The sequence below is a fragment of the Pseudophryne corroboree genome, chromosome 6 (assembly GCF_028390025.1).
Source record: "Pseudophryne corroboree isolate aPseCor3 chromosome 6, aPseCor3.hap2, whole genome shotgun sequence".
In the NCBI taxonomy this organism is placed as follows: domain Eukaryota; kingdom Metazoa; phylum Chordata; class Amphibia; order Anura; family Myobatrachidae; genus Pseudophryne; species Pseudophryne corroboree.
In genome coordinates this window covers 535,881,974-535,901,467 of record NC_086449.1, presented here as the reverse complement: position 1 = coordinate 535,901,467, position 19,494 = coordinate 535,881,974, and the positions used below count along the sequence as shown (strand labels likewise).

Below are 19,494 nucleotides of genomic sequence, written 5' to 3'. Positions count from 1 at the left end.
CCAGATGTAGAGGAGCTTGTGTAAAGTCATGCTCTATAGTAGGCCATGCCCCTGCTTTTTTAGGATTGTATATGTAATGTACATGTTTAACACGAATGTGATCTATAGAAATTCCATGAGATGTGAAAATAATCTGAAGTTGTGCTGCGACAATGATCACTTTTATTTACATAGGTGGTTAATGATCGTAACCTGAAAGGTAATTTGGTCTGGATGTAGTTCACAGATTCCAGCTCATCAGTTTGTAGCATTGATGTAGCCAGATGCAATTACCGACCCAGAAAAGTACGTCATACACGTGTGCATGATTAAACAAATCATGAAAACATGTTGGATGTAGTTGAAGATTGAGTTGAAAACCCATGGCGAACAGCAGTAGTACCTAGTAGTGATATAACAATGCAATTATTTTTCAGAAAATTCTTGAAACTACTAATGACATCTAAACATTAAAATTTTTTAGCTGAACCTTTAACTTATACAGTATATTGTGTAAGCATGCCCTGTAAAATGCTGATTTTGTGGAAAGTGTATTCATAACCACGGTACTTAGGGTATGTTAATGTTCTAGTTAGTGGAGTCCTGTATCCTCATCTCAGAATTTCATTGGAATATAGACAGTGTCCTTCAGCAAGGTATTTCACATAGGTGTGAATGTGGTGACAATTACAGGATTTCATATCCTAGAATAAAAAACGAGAGTTATGGTAGACTTACCTTTGTTAACTCTTTCTTCAAGGTTCATAGGGTCCACAGGGAGAACATCAGAGTTGTAAGTGGTGGAAGAGAGTCCGGTCACCAAACATTTAAGCTTTCAGGCTTCCTAGAATGCTCAGCTCCTCTCCCCTATAACGCCGCCTCCATGCCCAGGCAGGTCAGTTTTGTTAACAAGCCCAAAGCAGGAAGCAGATAAGAGAGACTAAAGATATTGTACACATAAAAACACATTCTCGCAGACAGGAGAAAGGAACCAGTGACTAATGCCACAAAAACGGAGAGGCCCTGTGGACCCTATGAACCTTGAAGAAAGAGAGATAACAAAGGTTAGGCTACCATAATGCCACAATTTAAATGTGGGTCTTTTTAAGATGGGATCCTCTTACCTGCCCCCATATGCCAGCCATGCAGTCCTGGGGTCTCCAAAGTGAGAGGTGTGCTGCAAGTACCAGTCTTGGCATTGGCGTGCGGGAGTTTCAGCGCCAGCGGGTGGTGATGGAGCTATAGTGCTGAAGTCTAACAGATGTTTCAGCACTGACAAGCTCAAAAAAGGGGGGAAAAAAATGATTACATTTGAAAGCATAGAGCTGCTATAGCAGCCCCCTGTAAAGGTGCAAGCAACTTTCCTGCTGGCACCAACAAATAAACTGATCTGCTTGAGCATGGAGGCGGGGTTATAGGAGAGAGGAGCCAAGCATTCTGGGAAGCCTGAAAGCTTAACTGTTTGGTGCTCAGACTCTGATCCACTACCTACAACCCCGATGTTCTCCCTGTGGAGCCCTATGACAACAGAAGAATATATCTTTACATTAGTTCTTACCATCGATCAACACAAAGTATTCTGTAATGTCAAGATAAAAAGAAACACTAAAAAGGCTTTTCCTTCATTACAACAAAAAAAATCTCAAATTATAATTTCACAAGTATTCACCCCATGTTGTATTACATCATGCATTCTCACTTTCTGCAGGGCCTGAAGCACTGTTTCAAAGAACCCAACGTAGAGAACATGCTGTCTTCTCCCAACAGACACCTCCTTCATGAGGGAAGACTCGCCCTGACAGGTCTGTATTGTAAATCGTAAAATGCTGTAATTGACTGTGTGATGTCTACATCTCTACATGGATGTTTCATCTGTTTTACAGAAAGTACATATCTACTTGATGTATACCTGCTTTTGTTTGATGACTTTCTGCTGATAACAAAAATTAAAAGACACAAACGGGTAAATTGGTTTCAATATCAATGTAATTAAATAAGCTCATTGTATTGAGGTATAGTTGTGGTAAAAATGAAATTAAGAAATTATTGTTTCCGTGATCTCATGAATGTTTAGTTTTGGTCATTAAATCAGGTGTTAATGTTAGCTACATATTTTTATTTCTTTTAAATATTGAGATGTGAAAAAGATTTTTGAGAGTAATAATTATGATAAGCAATAATTATAGGAACGTAAGGTGTGGTCTGTGCACAGGTAGCCACAAAAAGCATATGTGGTTGTAATCTAACTGGTAATAATTTTTAACAATTCTGTTGCCTTGTGATGCTGTATCCCTAAGACTAGGGTAAAGTACTTATGAATCCGGTGGTGCTCCTTAGGAGTTAAAGATATAGCTACACAGAGAGAAATAAAAGTAGACTCTTTTGTTTGGGGGCACTCTTATCAACATATATTCATTAAAACTTTGCTTTTATTATTTCTATCATGAAAAAACACACACAACGTACACTAAATAAGTGTTCTCACGAAGAGAGCTATATTCTATAAGAGTGTATTAAATCAGTGAGGGATAAATATACCATTGATACACCAGTCTATAGATGCTGCAGTGAGCAGCAATATCACGTGACAACCAGTATAACATAAATTGATTAGCCTCTGTTAAAGATTCCTACTCTGAAGTCATCATTTCAGTGTTATAGGTAAATGTATTATACGGGCATGCACTTTCTGCTTCGCCTCATGACTGAGGCGAAGCAGGAAGGGACATCGACAAGACGTATCAACATCTTGCCTGCCGAAGTCTTCTGCGATGTTCCCGAGCTCACAGCTCTGAGCTGAAGCGCTGCGTCTCCTTCCTAGCCGGCTCCTCTGTGCATGTGCGGGATTTTGCTACTGAAGCGTGATCCCCAGCGCAATCCAGAGCCCGCGGCCGCCACAGCCATGGACAGCTCTATCCCTGCTGTGGTCTAAATTGATAGCTGCATGTGTCGGAATGGTCAGCGATGCTGGAGCTGTCGGTGCCATAATGGGAAACTTTTGATTTTTTTTTTTATTTGATCTGCTGTCTATACTGTGTGAGACATTTGCCACACAGTTAATGTCTGATGTAAAAAAATATTATTCACCCAAATAAATGAGTCACAACAAATAAAAATTGTTTATTTTTCTTATATTATTCATATTGAATGCACTCAACCTTTGTACTTGAGCCTTACTATCTGTACTCTCATCAGCCTGAATTCTTAGGGGAGACAGCAGATGCAGGACAATCTCTTAAACACATACATGGATCTTGAGACTCATTAACCCATTTGATGCAGATGGTTAAAAGCAGATATCTACTCCTATCACGTGTATGTGCTTTTTCCAACTGATCTTTACACAACAATAACCAAATTCCATACTTTTCTCTGTTATACTGTACCAACAAATATGTCCATAATACATGGTTATATGAGCATAATGCTGTTTATCTAGGTATTTTTATGAGCTGGTTTAATGTAGGGAAACCTACCATGCTCCATTTGATACTCGTCAATATATCAGAGATAAAGTAAAACAGATGCTACAGACTGTCAGATAGATACTAGGTGTAAGGTCAATGGTATATAACGGAGGATCCATATCTTAATTACACTGAAATGATGACTTCAGAGTAGGAATCTTTAACAGAGGCTATCCAATTTATGTTATACTGGTTGTCACGTGATATTGCTACTCACTGCAGCATCTATAGACTGGCATGTCAATGGTATATTTATCCCTCACTGATTTAATACGCTTTCATAGAATATTGCTCTCTTCGTGAGAAAGCTTATTTTGTGTGTTTTTTTTCATGATAGAAATAATAAAAGGTAAATTTTAACGAATATATGTTGATAAGAGTGACCCCAAACAAAAGAGTCTACTTTTTTAATTCTATCTGTGAAGCAATAATTATAATAAGCAATTACAGTATAATGAGAAAAATCTAAGTTTTTATATTGTCTCAATCCAATAATTTTAATAAATATTCAAAAAAAGTTTTATCAAGAAAATAGGATTTTAATTACCAACCGGTAAATCCTTTTCTCGTAGTCCATAAGGGATATTGGAGAGACTTGGGGGTTCATTCAGACCTGATCGCATGCTAGGTTTTTTCGCTGTGCAGCGACCAGGTCAGAACTGCACATGCGTATGAACAGCAGTGCGCAGGCGCGTTGTACAAGTACAAAGTGGATCGTTGCCTAGCGATGGATTGTACAAAGAATCCATTCGCACAGCCGATTGCAAGGAGATTGACAGGAAGAAGGCATTTGTGGGTGGTAACTGACCGTTTTCTGTGTTTGGAAAAACACAGACGTGTCCAAGCGTTTGCAGGGCGGGTGTCTGACGTCAATTCCGGTCTTGAACAGGCTGAAGTGATCGCAGCGGCTGAGTAAGATCAGAGCTACTCAGAAACTGCACAAACTCTTTTTGTACCACTCGGCTGCACATGTGTTCGCACACTTGCAAAGCTAAAATACACTACCCTGTAGGCGGTAACTATCTGATCGCAGCACTGCAAAAAATAGCTAGCAAGCGATCAGGTCTGAATTAGGCCCTAATTACGATGGGGTCCAAAGGAGCCGGTGCACTCTAAATTTCTTCACTGGGTGTGCTGGCTCCTCCCCTCTATGCCCCCTCCCACAGGCAGTTATAGGTAAAACAGTGCCCGAAGGAGAAAGGACATATATGAGAGAAGGAACATAAGAACAAAGTGGTGAGATTTATACACCAGCACACCACTAACATACAACAACCAGCAACGGCTGGTAACAACAGCAACAGCTTAACAGGTAACCACAGAAGAGAGAACCTGCAGAAAAGTCAATGCACTGAGGGCGCCCAATATCCCTTATGGACTGCAAGAAGAGGATTTACCGGTAGGTAATTAAAATCCTATTTTCTCTAGCATCCATAAGGGATATTGAGGACAGATTAGTACGATGGGGACGTCCCAAAGCTTCCAGAATCAGTGGGAACGTGCAGAGACTTCAGCAGCACGCCTGCCCAAACTGGGTATCCTCTGGCCAGGTTATCAAACTTGTAGAACTTCACAAAAGTGTTCTCTCCCGACTATGTAGCAGCTCGGCATAGTTGCAAGGCTGCGACCCCACGGGCAGCCGCACAGGAAGAGCCCACCGGTCTTGTAGAATGGGCCTATAAAGACTTAGGAACAGGTAAGGCTGCCAACACATAGGCCTGTTGGATAGTAAAGCTAGGTACATACTATACAATTATCTGGCAGATCTAGCTGGTTGGAATGAAAATCTGGTAATGGATGAGAGCAAATTACAATCTATCATTTGCTCCCAAACACTGGAAAACGAACAAAACCTGTTGTTCATACAAACTTGAATGTTTTTCTCTGTTTTGCAATGTTTGGGAGCAAATGGTCGATTGTCATTTGCTCTCATCCATTACCAGATTTTCATTCCAACCAGCTAGTTCTGGCAGATAATTTGCCAGATAATTGTGTAGTGTGTATCTAGCTTAAGCCTAAACCAACGAGCAATGGACTGCTTTGAAGCAGGACAACCCTCTTTCTGTGCATCATAGAGCACGAACAAGGAATCCGTCTTTCAAATCCAAGCCGTCCGTTTGACAAAGATCTTCAAGGCTCGCACAGCATCCAATGCCTCCGGAGGAGCAGAAGCATCAGAACTTGATGGAACTACAATAGGCTGATTCAGGTGAAACGCAGAGACAACCTTTGGCAGGAACTGCTGTCTAGTCCTGAGCTCTGCTCTGTCCTCGTAAAAGACCAAGTATGGACTTTTATACGAAAAGGCCCACAATTCTGAGACACGTCTAGCAGAAGCAGGGCCAGTACCATCACCGTCTTCCACATGAGGTACTTGTCTTCCACCGTCATCAGAGGTTCAAACCTGGATGAATATAGAAATTCCAACACCACATTCAAATCCCAGGGTGCCGTAGGTGGCACAAAAGGAGGTTGTATGTGGAGTACCCCTTGCAACATAGTCTGAACTTCTGGCAATAGTGCTAATTTCTTCTGAAAGAAAATGGAGAGAGCTGAAATCTGGACCTTAACGGAACCCAGACGCAAGCCCTTATCCACACTAACCTGCAGGAAATGTAAGAAACGTCCCAAGTGGAACTCTGCAGGTGGATAAGTGCGTTCATCGCACCAGGAGACATATCTTCTCCAGATATGATAGTGTTTTGACGTCACAGGTTTCCTGGCCTGAACCATGGTAGCAATAACCTTTTTGGAAAGGCCCTTGTGAGCTAGGATGTTCCCGCTTAAACTCCATGCCGTCAAACAAAGTTGCCGTAAGTACGGGTAGACGAACGGCCCTTGTTGAAGATCTCTTCGTAGTGATAGAAGCCAAGGGTCTTCGACGGACATGTTCAGAAGATCCGTGTACCACGCACTCCAAGGCCAATCAGAATTGCCTGGACTCCTTGATTTCTGATTCGCTTGAGCACCCTTGGGAGCAACGGAATTGGAGGAAACAGGTATACCATCCTGTAAGGCCAAGGCGACGTCAGTGCACCCACTGCCCTCGCCTGAGGGTCCTTGGTTCGTGAGCAATACCAGTGAAGCTTCTTGTTGCGTTGTCTATTTGTGGGCAGCCCCACCGGTCGATGATCTGCTGAAACGCCTGATGGAGCCCCCACTACCCCGAGTGGAGATCGTGATGACTCAGGAAGTCCACTTCCTAGTTGTCCTCTGCTAGAATGAAGATTGCTGACATTGCTCTTGCATTTCTTTCTGCCAAGAGGAGTATCTTTGACACCTCTCACATGCAGGCTATGCTTTTTGTGCCTCCTTGCCGATTGATGTACGCCACTGTTGTGGCGTTGTCCGGCTGTACTTTGATCACGTGATCCTTGAGCAGAGGGGAGGCCTGAAGCAGAGCATTGTAGATCGCCCGAAGTTCCAGAATGTTGATCGGAAGGAGGGCTTCGTGGAACTGCGCCTCTTGGGTGATAGCTCCCCATCATCTCAGACTCACATCCGTTGTGAAGAGGATCCAATCCTGAATCCCGAAACTCTGGCCTTCCAGGAGATTGATGGACTGCAGCCATCACAGGAGGGAAATCCTGGCCTGAGGTGACAGCCGTATCATCCGGTACATTTGTAGATGTGATCCAGACCACTTGCTAAGGAGATCCAATTGAAGTGTTCTGGCATGGAACCTCCCATATTGGATCGCCTCGTATGAGGCGACCAACTTCCCCAACAATCTCATGCAGAGATGGATGGATACTTAAGCAGGTCGGAGCACTATGCAGACCATCTCCTGAAGTGTTCTAGCTTTGTCCTTTGGGAGGTACACCTTCTGGGCCACAGTATCCAGCAACATCCCCAGGAACAAAACCGCTGACTTGGCTCCAGGTGGGATTTCTGTAAATTGAGAATCCACCCATGGCGTGACAGAAGTTGGATAGTGCGGTCGATATGGAGCAATAAAAGCTCCCTGGATCTTGCTTTTATCAGAAGATCGTCCAGGTAAGGGACAACATTGACCCCCTAGACCCAGAGCTGGAACATCATCTCCGCCATTAACTTTGTGAAACCCTTGGAGCTGTGGACAGGCCGAAGGGCAGTGCCTGGAACTGGTAGTGATCGTCCAACAGGGCAAACCTCAGATAAGCCTGATATGGTGGCCAAATAGGAATATGAAGTTAAGCCTCCTTGATATCCAAGGAAATCATGAATTCCTGTTCTTCCAGGCCCGCAATCACTGCTCTCAAGATTTCATTTTGAACTTAAAAACCAGCAGGGAAGGGTTCAAGGACTTTAGATTTAAAATGGGCCTTACCGAACCGTCCGGCTTCGGTACCACAAATAGGTTGGAGTAATAACCCCTGCCTCGTTGTGGTATTGGTAATGGAACAATGACGTGGGACTGTACTAACTTTTGGATGGCCTGTTGCAATGTAACTTGCATATCCTCCAAAGCTGGTAAGCTTGATTTGAAAAAGCGTTGGGGGGAAGCACCGTTGAACTCCAGCTTGTAGCCCTAAGAAATGAGGTCCCTGACCCAGGTATCCTGGCAGGAAACCTCCCAGATGTGGCTGAAGTGATGCAGTTGAGTTCCCACCTCGAGATCCCCTCGGGGTGGGTGGGCACTGTCATGCTGAAGACTTAGTGGAAGCAGAACTGGTGCTCTATTCCTGAGAACCAGTGTTTGCAGGTCTTTTTGTCTTACCTCTCTGGTGCCTCTATTCGCATTGGAGGCACCCCTAGCCCTAGATCGAAAACGGTTAGACCAAAAGGTCTGAACAGACGTCCCCAGGTAGGAACGCCTAGCCGGCGGGGCCACAGCAGGGAGAAATGTAGATTTCCCTGCAGTGACTTTGGAAATCCACATATCCAACTCAACCCCAAAGAGCCATTCCCCAGAAAAGGGGAGGGATTCCACACTGCACTTGGATTTTGCATCCGCTATCCACTGACGCAACCACAAGGCCCTGCACACCGACACTGCCATGGCAGACGTCCTAGCATTAATATTGCCCATATTCTTGGGCGAGCCACACAGGACGCGTGCAGTGTCCTGAATGTGCTTCAGGAGAGTCACCGTAGTGACCAGAGGCATATCCCCGTAGAGGCACTCCTGAATGTGAGTAGCCCACATATGAATGGCATGGGTCATCCAGCAACCCACTATGACCGGCCTTTGCGATAAACCTGCTGCTGTGTAGATAGACTTTAGTGTAGTCTCTATCTTTCTGTCCTCAGGGTCCTTTATGGTAAAGGAGCCCAAGGCAGGCAGCACTGCTTTCTTTGACAGTCGAGAGACTGAGACGTCAACTACCGGGGACTCTTCACAGATTTTCCTATCTTCAGGAGCAAATGGGAAAGTGTGCAAAAATCGTTTTGACACTTGGTATTTTTTGTCTGGATTTTTCCAGGCTAATATAAATAGGTCATCTAACTCTGCAGAATCAGGGAAAGTGATATTAGGCTTATTTTGTGTAAAGAAAAACAACTGCTGTGACGCAGCATCCTCTAGAGGGAGCTTTAACACATCCCGTATAACCAGAATGAGGGGTTCAATACCCTGAGCAGAAGTGGAATCCCCACTAACGGGATCCAAGTCATCCCCATCCTCCTGTATTTCCTCATCTGTATCAGAGAGCAGAGCAGGTAAACCACGCTTTTTTGGTCCTGAGTTAGAGAGTGGGGGTTGTGTAACATCTGCCTTAGCAGCTAAGTCTGCAACAGCCTGTTGTAGTAGCCGAGTTTTCTGAACATTAGCAGTGAGTTGTAATGACATATCAGACATCATAGTTAGGGCCAGTTATACACCTTGTGGCACCCAGTGCGAAAGTTTCCACTGGCGCCCCCCCAGTGGTAAAACAGATAGTGCGCGCCAAAGGCCCCCAGTAGTTGTGCCCCATGTAGCTGTGCCCCCAGTAGATTTTCCCCAAGTAGTTGTGCCCCCAGTAGATTTGCCCCCTGTAGCTGTGACCCAGTAGATTTGCCCCCTGTAGCTATGCCCCCAGTAGATTTGCCCCAGTAGTTGTGCCCCCTATAGCTATGCCCCCAGTAGTTGTGCCCTCTGTCGCTGTGCCCCAGTAGTTGTGCCCCTTAGTAGCCGCTTACAAACACACACAAAAAAAAATACTTACCAGCCCCGCTCCTGCTTCCTGACCACTGCTGCTGCAGCTCCGTCTGGCCGCCCACAGCGCCCCTCTATGGAAGAGACGTCATGACGTCTCCCATAGCAGCACCGCACAAACACTAGAGGTCAATAATGCGTCTGACAGGTGCGCCAGCTGCAGCAGATGCTCACACAGCCCACAGCATCTGCTGCAGCCAGGGAGTGGAGTGACCCCGGGTGCAGGCACTGCTTGCCCGCACCAAGAACCGCTCCTGATCATAGTCTTAAGAGCCCCTAACCTGGATGGCTCTGGTACCTCTTCTCCAGCCCCTTCACTGAGCTGTGAAGATTGGCTGAATTGTTCACATGAAACAGAATCAGATGATAAGGGAGAGAATCTGGTGTGACATACACTTCATAGTTTTTGTTAACCCATGTTCACAGTAATCACAAAGACGTACACACAGACAGTAATACTTAGCAAGCCTGCCCTTACTGTGTGTGAAAGGAGACACACAGGGGTTTATTTACTAAGATTCGTAATTTTCAGAATCATGTTCAAGTTCAATCACGACTGACATCGACAGTGTAAAACTGCAACTTTTTGAATTGATTACGATGGATTTACTAAGCTGTCGTATTCGGGTTTTTCTTTTCTTCCGATGTCGATGTCATTCGTGGTTTTTTACCTATTTTTACGGCAGTGATTAGCAAAACACTGCCGACTTTTTTTACAATCAATCTCGGCCGGATCTGTGTGATCCGTGCTGGGGTTTTTTTTTATTTTTTTAATTAAACACTGTAAAATAATAAAAAAAATTGCGTGGGGTCCCCCCTCCTAAGCATAACCAGCCTCGGGCTCTTTGAGCCGATCCTGGTTGCAGAAATATGGGGGAAAAAATGACAGGGGTTCCCCCATATTTAAGCAACCAGCATCGGGCTCTGCGCCTGGTCCTGGTCCCAAAAATACGGGGGACAAAAAGAGTAGGGGTCCCCCGTATTTTTAAAACCAGCACCGGGCTCCACTAGCTGGACAGATAATGCCACAGCCGGGGGTCACTTTTATATAGTGCCCTGCGGCCGTGGCATCAAAAATCCAACTAGTCACCCCTGGCCGGGGTACCCTGGGTGAGTGGGGACCCCTTCAATCAAGGGGTCCCCCCCCCCCAGCCACCCAAGGGCCAGGGGTGAAGCCCGAGGCTGTCCCCCCCCATCCAATGGGCTGCGGATGGGGAGGCTGATAGCCTTTGTTGTAAAAGAAAAGATATTGTTTTTAGTAGCAGTACTACAAGGCCCAGCAAGCCTCCCCCGCATGCTGGTACTTGGAGAACCACAAGTACCAGCATGCGACGGAAAAACGGGCCCGCTGGTACCTGTAGTACTACTACTAAAAAAATACCCAAAAAAAGACAAGACACACACACCGTGAAAGTAAAGATTTATTACATACATCCACACAAACATACATACATACTTACCTTATGTTCACACGCAGGTCGGTCCTCTTCTCCAGTAGAATCCAAGGGGTACCTGTTGAAGAAATTATACTCACGAGATCCAGGGGTCCAGGCTCCTCGGGAAATCCAGGGGTAATCCACGTACTTGCATAAAATAAGAAAACGGAAAGCCGAGCCACGAACTGAAAGGGGCCCCATGTTTTCACATGGGACTCCTTTCCACGAATGCCAGAAAGCCACTCTGACTTCTGTCTAAGTGGGTTTCTTCAGCCAATCAGGGAGTGCCACGTTGTAGCACTCTCCTGATCGGCTGTGTGCTCTTGTCCTCACTGACAGGCAGCACACGGCAGTGTTACAATGTAGCGCCTATGCGCTACATTGTAACCAATGATGGGAACTTTCTGCCCTGCGGTTGACCTAAAGTGACGTCACCGCTGAGCAGAAAGTTCCCATCATTGGTTACAATGTAGCGCATAGGCGCTACATTGTAACACTGCCGTGTGCTGCCTGTCAGTGAGGACAGGACCACACAGCTGATCAGGAGAGTGCTACAACGTGGCGCTCCCTGATTGGCTGATGAAACCCACTTAGACAGAAGTCAGAGTGGCTTTCTGGCATTCGTGGAAAGGTGACCCATGTGCAAACATGGGTCCCCTTTCAGTTCGTGGTCGGGACACCGTTTTGTTTTTTTTGTCAAGTACGTGGATTACCCCTGGATTTCCCGAGGAGCCTGGACCCCTGGATCTCGTGAGTATAATTTCTTCAACAGGTACCCCTTGGATTCTACTGGAGAAGAGGACCGACCTGCGTGGGAACTTAAGGTAAGTATGTATGTATGTGTGTATGTATGTAATAAAATTATACTTTCACGGTGTGTGTGTCTTGTCTTTTTTTGGGTATTTTTTTAGTAGTAGTACTACAGGTACCAGCGGGCCCGTTTTTCCGTCGCATGCTGGTACTTGTGGTTCTCCAAGTACCAGCATGCGGGGGAGGCTTGCTGGGCCTTGTAGTACTGCTACTAAAAACAATATCTTTTCTTTTACAACAAAGGCTATCAGCCTCCCCATCCGCAGCCCATTGGATGGGGGGGGGGGACAGCCTCGGGCTTCACCCCTGGCCCTTGGGTGGCTGGGGGGGGGGGACCCCTTGATTGAAGGGGTCCCCACTCCCCCAGGGTACCCCGGCCAGGGGTGACTAGTTGGATTTTTGATGCCACGGCCGCAGGGCACTATATAAAAGTGACCCCCGGCTGTGGCATTATCTGTCCAGCTAGTGGAGCCCGGTGCTGGTTTTAAAAATACGGGGGACCCCTACTCTTTTTGTCCCCCGTATTTTTGGGACCAGGACCAGGCGCAGAGCCCGATGCTGGTTGCTTAAATATGGGGGAACCCCTGTCATTTTTTCCCCCATATTTCTGCAACCAGGATCGGCTCAAAGAGCCCGAGGCTGGTTATGCTTAGGAGGGGGGACCCCACGCAATTTTTTTAGCAAAAATAAGCACTTTCACACCCCTTCCCACTGATATACATGCACGGATCTCATGGATCCCTGCATGCATCTCAAATCACGGATAAAAAAAGCAGGTCTGTTTTTTTTTAGGACTTTTTTACGAGTTGTAATTTTTCACGGCAGTGTTTTGTGTTTTTTTGCTTTGCACTTCTTAGTAAATGACCGAGATTCATACTTAAACAGCCGCGTTTTGACCGATGGTGTATTCATTCGTAATTTTTTACCTGAACTAGCAAAAAATTACGAATGCCCTCATCACTGCCGTGATTAGTGTTTAGTAAATGACCGAGATTTACCGAGATGACACTTTGATGAAAAAACGGCATCTCGGTCAAAATCGGGAGCTTAGTAAATATACCCCACAGAGAGAGAAGACCAGCACACCCCAGCTATACAGCCCCAGTGAGGCTGTCAGCTCACTATATCACAGTGAAACACTAATGATTTCTGTCCTGTATAGGACACAGATTGTGTACAATAGCGACTCTCCCCCTTTGCTACACCCTGTACCAGTTTTCCAGCGTGTCTTGTGAGTCAGGAGGAGCTGTGTGTGCTTGCTGCTGCTGCATTAGGCAGAGGAAGGCGCCAAAATGCCACTGGTCCCTTTCTGAGGTAGCTCCACCCCCACAATGGCGCCAGAGTTAAGAGCTTTTATACTGGCGGAATGTCTCCTAGTTTGCTTCAAAACATCACACAAGTGCTAGTTTAAGCCACCGCTAGCCAGTTTACATGGGGGGTTCCAGTGGGTCCCCCGCATTTAGTCGCACCATGAACCGGGGGGACCCCCTTAGCGGGGCCCCCTGCTTGTACTCACCACAGTCGTCACCTTCAGGCATTTGTTAGGTGTGTGCTGCGATTGCGACAGCGCAAACAACCTCTCAGGACAGTGGTCCTGCAGCGGAGAAGTGGCTCTGACACCTCGCAAGGCCGGTGACCGCCCCCCCTATCTCCCACGGTGCAGGTATGCTGTTGCCAAAACAGCATACCAAAAAAAATAAAAGTTTAAAAGAAATTGAAGAAAACTCTCTGGAGCTAGCAGAGTGTGCATCCTCTCCTGAGGGCACTTTTTTTCTAAACTGCCTGTGGGAGAGGGCATAGAGGGGAGGAGCCAGCACACCCAGTGAAGAAATTTTAAGTGCACAGGCTCCTTTGGACCCCGTCAATACCCCATCGTACTAAGTCTCCCCAATATCCCTTATGGATGCTAGAGACGTAAGTGTGCATAAAAAGTAATGGTATTTTAATCTACACAATATTTAAAATAAAATGAAGTCTAGCTAAATAAACACTGTGGGAATTTTTTCACTTTGCAGAAAACTTCAACTGTAGAAGTCAGTGCAATGTACACATCGTTGCACCCGGAGATGCAGTCAGTAGTGAAAGAAGGCGGTTACTGCAAAGTTCTAGACCAGCCTATTCCGCTTGACAGATTGAGCATAAAAAGCATTGATCACTTCCATGTTACAGGTATGCTAGTAAATTATTACCTATGGGAAACAATCCCAAATATATTTAACACCATAATGAAAGGCTATTGATGTACTATGTATTACAAGAGCATTGATAGCTCAAAGGGATCCAAATATATTCATAATTTAATTTTAAACAGCACAAAATGGAAAGTTAGGCTACAGGCATGCACTTTGGAGTTGTTTTATATGTTTTCTTTAATTCTAGCATCTTTTAAAGAAAATTTCACTGCACAAGTCACTTACACCAAGTGTTCTCATTTACCACCACCACCACATTATGTTTTCACGCTTTCTGCCGGTGGTTAAAGATGGGATGTTTACTAACCCAGCAAAATAGATTAACTCAGAGGTTCCCAAACTCTGGCATTACAATCCAGGTTTTAAGGATATCCATGCTTGAGCACAGTTGAATTAATTAGTACTTCAATCAATTTGATTTAGCCAGTTGGGATCAAGCATGGATATCCTTTAAAACCTGAACTATAACGGCAGAGTTTGGTAACCTCTGGATTAACTGACCAGTAAATGATTAAAGATAACCTTAAAACATGACCGGCTGTTGGTAATTGAGAATTGCAGTTGTACACAATAGTTCTGTGGCTGATAGACAGTATTTAGAAAAAGTAATTCTTAATAAATATAAACAAAAATATCCTTAATAAACACGACTAATGCTGGGCATAGACAGCCGGATAAAATGCCTGTCAGACCGAAAGACATTTTATCTGGCAGCCTCGGACAGTGCTGATATCACAGGTATACACTGTGAGATCTCTCACAGAGTATTGACTGAGATATCAGAGCTCTGCCCCCCCGGGAGGATACATTTCCCCTGTTGCTTCCCATGTGAAGGAACAGAGAAATGTCTGTCGGTGGGCTGTGGTAGGACACTTAGAAAATATTGCCTCAGAAATAACTGGAAATACAGTACCTGTTAGCACCTACGCTATATTCTAACAAGACGGTAGCAAAAATAGGATTTTAATTACCTACCGGTAAATCCTTTTCTTGTAGTCCATTAGGGATATTGGGGAGATTTAGTACGATGGGGTATACACGGGGTCCAAAGAAGCCAGTGCACTTTAAATTTCTTCACTGGGTGTGCTGGCTCCTCCCCTCTATACCCCTTCCTACAGGCAGTTATAGGTAAAACAGTGCCCGAAGGAGAAAGAACATATATGAGAGAAGGAACATAAGAACAGTGGGGGTCATTCCGAGTTGATCGTAGCTGTGATAAATTTAGCACAGCTACGATCATGAACTTAGACATGCGGGGGGACGCCCAGCATGTCAGTGCCGCCCCCCATCCTCAAGAGGTACAAAGGCATCGCACAGCGGCGATGCCTTTGCACTTCAAGAGTAGCTCCCGACCAGCGCAGCTTTAGCGTGCTGTGCCGGGAGCTACTCATCGCTCCCCGGCCCGCAGCCGCTGCGTGTGATGTCCCGCAGCCGCTGCGGGACACTCCCCTCACGGTCCGGCCACGCCTGCGTTGGCCGGACCGCGCCCACGAAACGGCAGCCAAACGCCGCCATTTCGCCTCCCGCCCATCGATCACCTTTGCCTGTCAATCAGGCAGAGGCGATCGTAGCGCAGTGATGGGCGGCCATGCACCGGAGCACTGCGGCGCCGGCGCATGTGCGGTTCTGACCCGATCGCTACGCTGCAAAAAAACTGCAGCGTGCGATCGGGTCAGAATGACCCCCAATGAGTGGTGAGATTTATACACCAGCACACCACTAGCATACAACAACCAGCAATGGCTGGTAACAACAACAGCAACAGCTGAACAGTTAACCACAGAAGAGAGAACCTGCAGAAAAGTCAATGCACTGAGGTGGGCGCCCAATATCCGTTATGGACTACAAGAAAAGGATTTACCGGTAGGTAATTAAAATCCTATTTTCTCTAACATCCATAAGGGATATTGGGGAGGCTTAGTACGATGGGGACATCCCAAAGCTTCCAGAATGGCCAGGAATGTGCAAAGACTTCTGCAGCACTGCCTGCCCAAACTGGGTATCCACTGTGGCCAGGGTATCAAACTTACAGAACTTCACAAAAATGTTCTTCCCCAACCAGGTAGGAGCTCGGCATAGTTGCAAGGCTGAGACTCCACAGACAGCCACCCAGGAAGAGCACACCGATCTTGTAGAATGGGCCTTCAGAGACTTAGGAACAGGTAAGACTGCCGACACATAAGCCTGTTGGATAGTAAGCCTAAGCCAACAAGCAATGGACTGCTTTGAAGCAGGACAACCCTTTTTCTGTGCATCAGAGAGCAAGAACAAGGAATCAGTCTTTCTGATCCGAGCCGTCCGCTTGACAAAGATCTTCAAGGCTCGCACAGCATCCAATGCCTCCGGAGGAGCAGAAAAGTCAGAACTTGACGTAACTACAATATGTTGATTCAGGTGAAATGTAGAGACAACCTTCAGCAGGAACTGCTGTCTAGTCCTGAGCTCCGCTCTGTCCATGTAAAAGACCAAGTATGGACTTTTATACAATAAGGCTCCCAATTCTGAGACGTGTCTAGCAGAGGCCAGGACCAGTAACATCACCGTCTTCCACGTGAGGTACTTGTCTTCCACCGTCATCAGAGGTTCAAACCAGGATGACTATAGAAATTCCAACGCCACATTCAAATCCCAGGGTGCCGTAGGTGGCACAAAAGGAGGTTGTATGTGGAGTACCCCTTGCAAGAAGGTCTGAACTTCTGGCAACAGTGCCAATTTCTTCTGGAAGAATATGGAGAGAGCTGAAATCTGGACCTTAACGGAACCCAGACCATATCCACACCAGCCTGCAGGAAACATAAGAAACGTTCCAAGTGGAACTCTGCAGGTAGATGAGTGCGTTCCTCGCATCAGGAGACATATCTTCTCCAGATAGAATGATATTGTTTTGACGCCACAGGTTTCCTGGCCTGAACCATGGTAGCAATTACCTTTTTGGAGAGACCGTAAGTCCGGGTAGATGAACGGTCCTTGTTGAAGAAGATCTCTTCGTAGTGGTAGAGGCCAAGGGTCTTCGACGGACATGCCTAGAAGATCCGCGTACCACGCTCTCAGAGGCCAATCCGGGGCAATCAGAATTGCCTGGATATCTTGATTTCTGATTTGCTTGAGCACCCTTAGGAGCAACGGAATTAGAGGAAACAGGAAGACCAGCCTGTAAGGCCAAGGCGATGTCAGTGCATCCACTGGCCTCGCCTGAGGGTCCGTGGTTCGTGAGCAATACCAGTGAAGCTTCTTGTTGAGTCGAGAAGCCATCATGTCTATTTGTTGGCAGCCTCACCAGTCGATGATCTGCTGAAAGACCTGATGGTTGAGCCCCCACTCCCCTGGGTGGAGATTGTGATGACTCAGGAAGTCCGCTTCTCAGATGTCCACTCCCTGAATGAAGATTGCCTACAGTGCTCTTGCATTTCTTTCCGCCCAGAGTATCATCTCTGACACCTCTCGCATGCAGGATCTGCTTTTTGTGCCTCCTTGCCAATTGATGTACGCCACTGCTGTGGTGTTGTCCGACTGTACTTGGATCGCATGATCCTTGAGCAGAGGAGCGGCCTGAAGCAGAGCATTGTAGATAGCCCGATGTCCCAGAATGTTGATCGGAAGGAGGGATTCGTGGGCTGACCACCTGCCCTGGAACTGCGCCCCTTGGGTGACAGCTCCCCATCCTCTCAGACTCGCATCCATTGTGAGGAGGATCCAATCCCGAAACTCCGGCCTTCCAGGAGATTGGAGTACTGCAGCCACCACAGGAGGGAAATCCTGTCCTGAGGCGACAGCCGTATCATCCGTTGTATCTGTAGATGTGATCTGGACCACTTACTCAGGAGATCCAATTGAAAAGTTCTGGCATGGAACCTCCCATATTGGATCGCCTCGTATGAGGCACCCATCTTCCCCAAAAATCTTATGCAAAGATGGATTCGAGCAGGTCGGAGCACTATGCGGACCATCTCCTGAAGTGCTCTCCCTTTGTCCTCCAGGAGGAACACCTTCTGGGCCACAGTATCCAGTAACATCCCCAGGAACAGGAGCCACTGAGTTGGCTCCAGGTGGGACTTCTGTAAATTGAGAATCCACCCATGGTGTGACAGAAGTTGGATAGTGCGGTCGATATGGAGCAATAAAAGCTCCCTGGATCTTGCTTTTATCAGAAGATAGTCTAGGTAAGGGACAACATTGACCCCCTGGACCCGGAGCTGGAACATCATCTCCACCATTACCTTTGTGAATACCCTCGGAGCTGTGGACAGACCGAAGGGCAGTGCCTGGAACTGGTAGTCCAGCAGATAAGCCTGATGAGGTGGCCAAATAGGATTATGATGGTAGGCGTCCTTGATATTCAAGGAAACCATTAATTCCTGTTCTTCCAGGCCCGCAATCACTGCTCTCAAGATTCCATTTTGAACTTGAAAACCATCAGGGAAGGGTTCAAAGACTTTAGATTCAAAATGGGCCTTACCGAACCGCCCGGCTTCGGTACCACAAACAGGTTGGAGTAATAACCCCTGCGTCATTGTGGTATTGGTACTGGAATAATGACGTGGGACTGGACCCACTTTTGGATGGCCTGTTGCAATGTAACTTGTGTATCCTCCAAAGCTGGTAAACTTGATTTGAAAAAGCATTGGAGGGGAGCACCGTCGAACTCCAGCTTGTAGCCCTGAGAAATGAGGTCCCTGACCCAGGTATCCTGGCAGGAAACCTCCCAGATGCGGCTGAAGTGATGCAGTCGAGCTCCCACCTCGAAATCCCCTCGGGGTGGGTGGGCACCATCATGCTGAGGGATTAGTGGAAGCAGAACTGGTGCTCTGTTCGTGAGAACCGATGTTTGCAGGTCTTTTTGTCATACCTCTAGTGCCTCTATTTGCATTGGAGGCCCCCCTGGCCCTAGATCGAAATCTGTTAGACCGAAAGGAGTGAACAGACGGCCCCAGGTAGGAATGCCTATCCGGCGGGGCCCCAGAGGGGAGAAATGTAGATTTCCCTGCAGTGACTTTGGAAATCCACATATTCAATTCAACCCCAAAGAGCTATTCCCCAGAAAAGGGGAGGGATTCCACACTGCACTTGGATTCTGCGTCAGTGGATAGCGTCCGCTATCCACTGATGCAACCAGAAGGTCCTGCGCGCCGACACTGCCATTGGCATTAATATTGCCCATTTCCTTGAGCGAGTCACACAGGATGCATGCAGTGTGCTGAATGTGCTTCAGGAGAGTCACCGTAGTGACCAGAGGCATATCCCCATAGAGGCCCTCCTGAATCTGAGTAGCCCACATATGAATGGCATGGGTCATCCAGCAATCCACTATGACCTGCCTTTGCGATACACCAGCTGCTGTGTAGATAGACTTTAGTGTAGTCTCTATCTTTCTGTCCTCAGGGTTCTTTAAGGTAAAGGAGCCCGGGGCAGGCAGCACCGCCTACTTTGGCAGTCGAGAGACTGAGACGTCAACTACCGGGGACTCTTCACAGAATTTCCTACCTTCAGGAGCGAAT

The 19,494-nt window shown here is 46.6% G+C and overlaps 1 protein-coding gene across 3 annotated transcripts in view; it reads left to right on the top strand.

The window, feature by feature from the left end:
• Positions 1-19,494, top strand: part of PLEKHG7 (pleckstrin homology and RhoGEF domain containing G7) — a 355,229-nt gene that overhangs the window by 318,346 nt on the left and 17,389 nt on the right. For 2 of the 3 annotated variants that reach the window (XM_063927631.1, XM_063927630.1), the window contains 3 exons: positions 1,688-1,781; positions 1,863-1,942; positions 13,823-13,976. In XM_063927631.1, coding sequence (XP_063783701.1) covers positions 1,688-1,781; positions 1,863-1,942; positions 13,823-13,976 — 328 coding nt within the window. The remainder of the gene's footprint in view (positions 1-1,687; positions 1,782-1,862; positions 1,943-13,822; positions 13,977-19,494) is intronic. The other variant, XM_063927632.1, reaches the window with a different exon arrangement.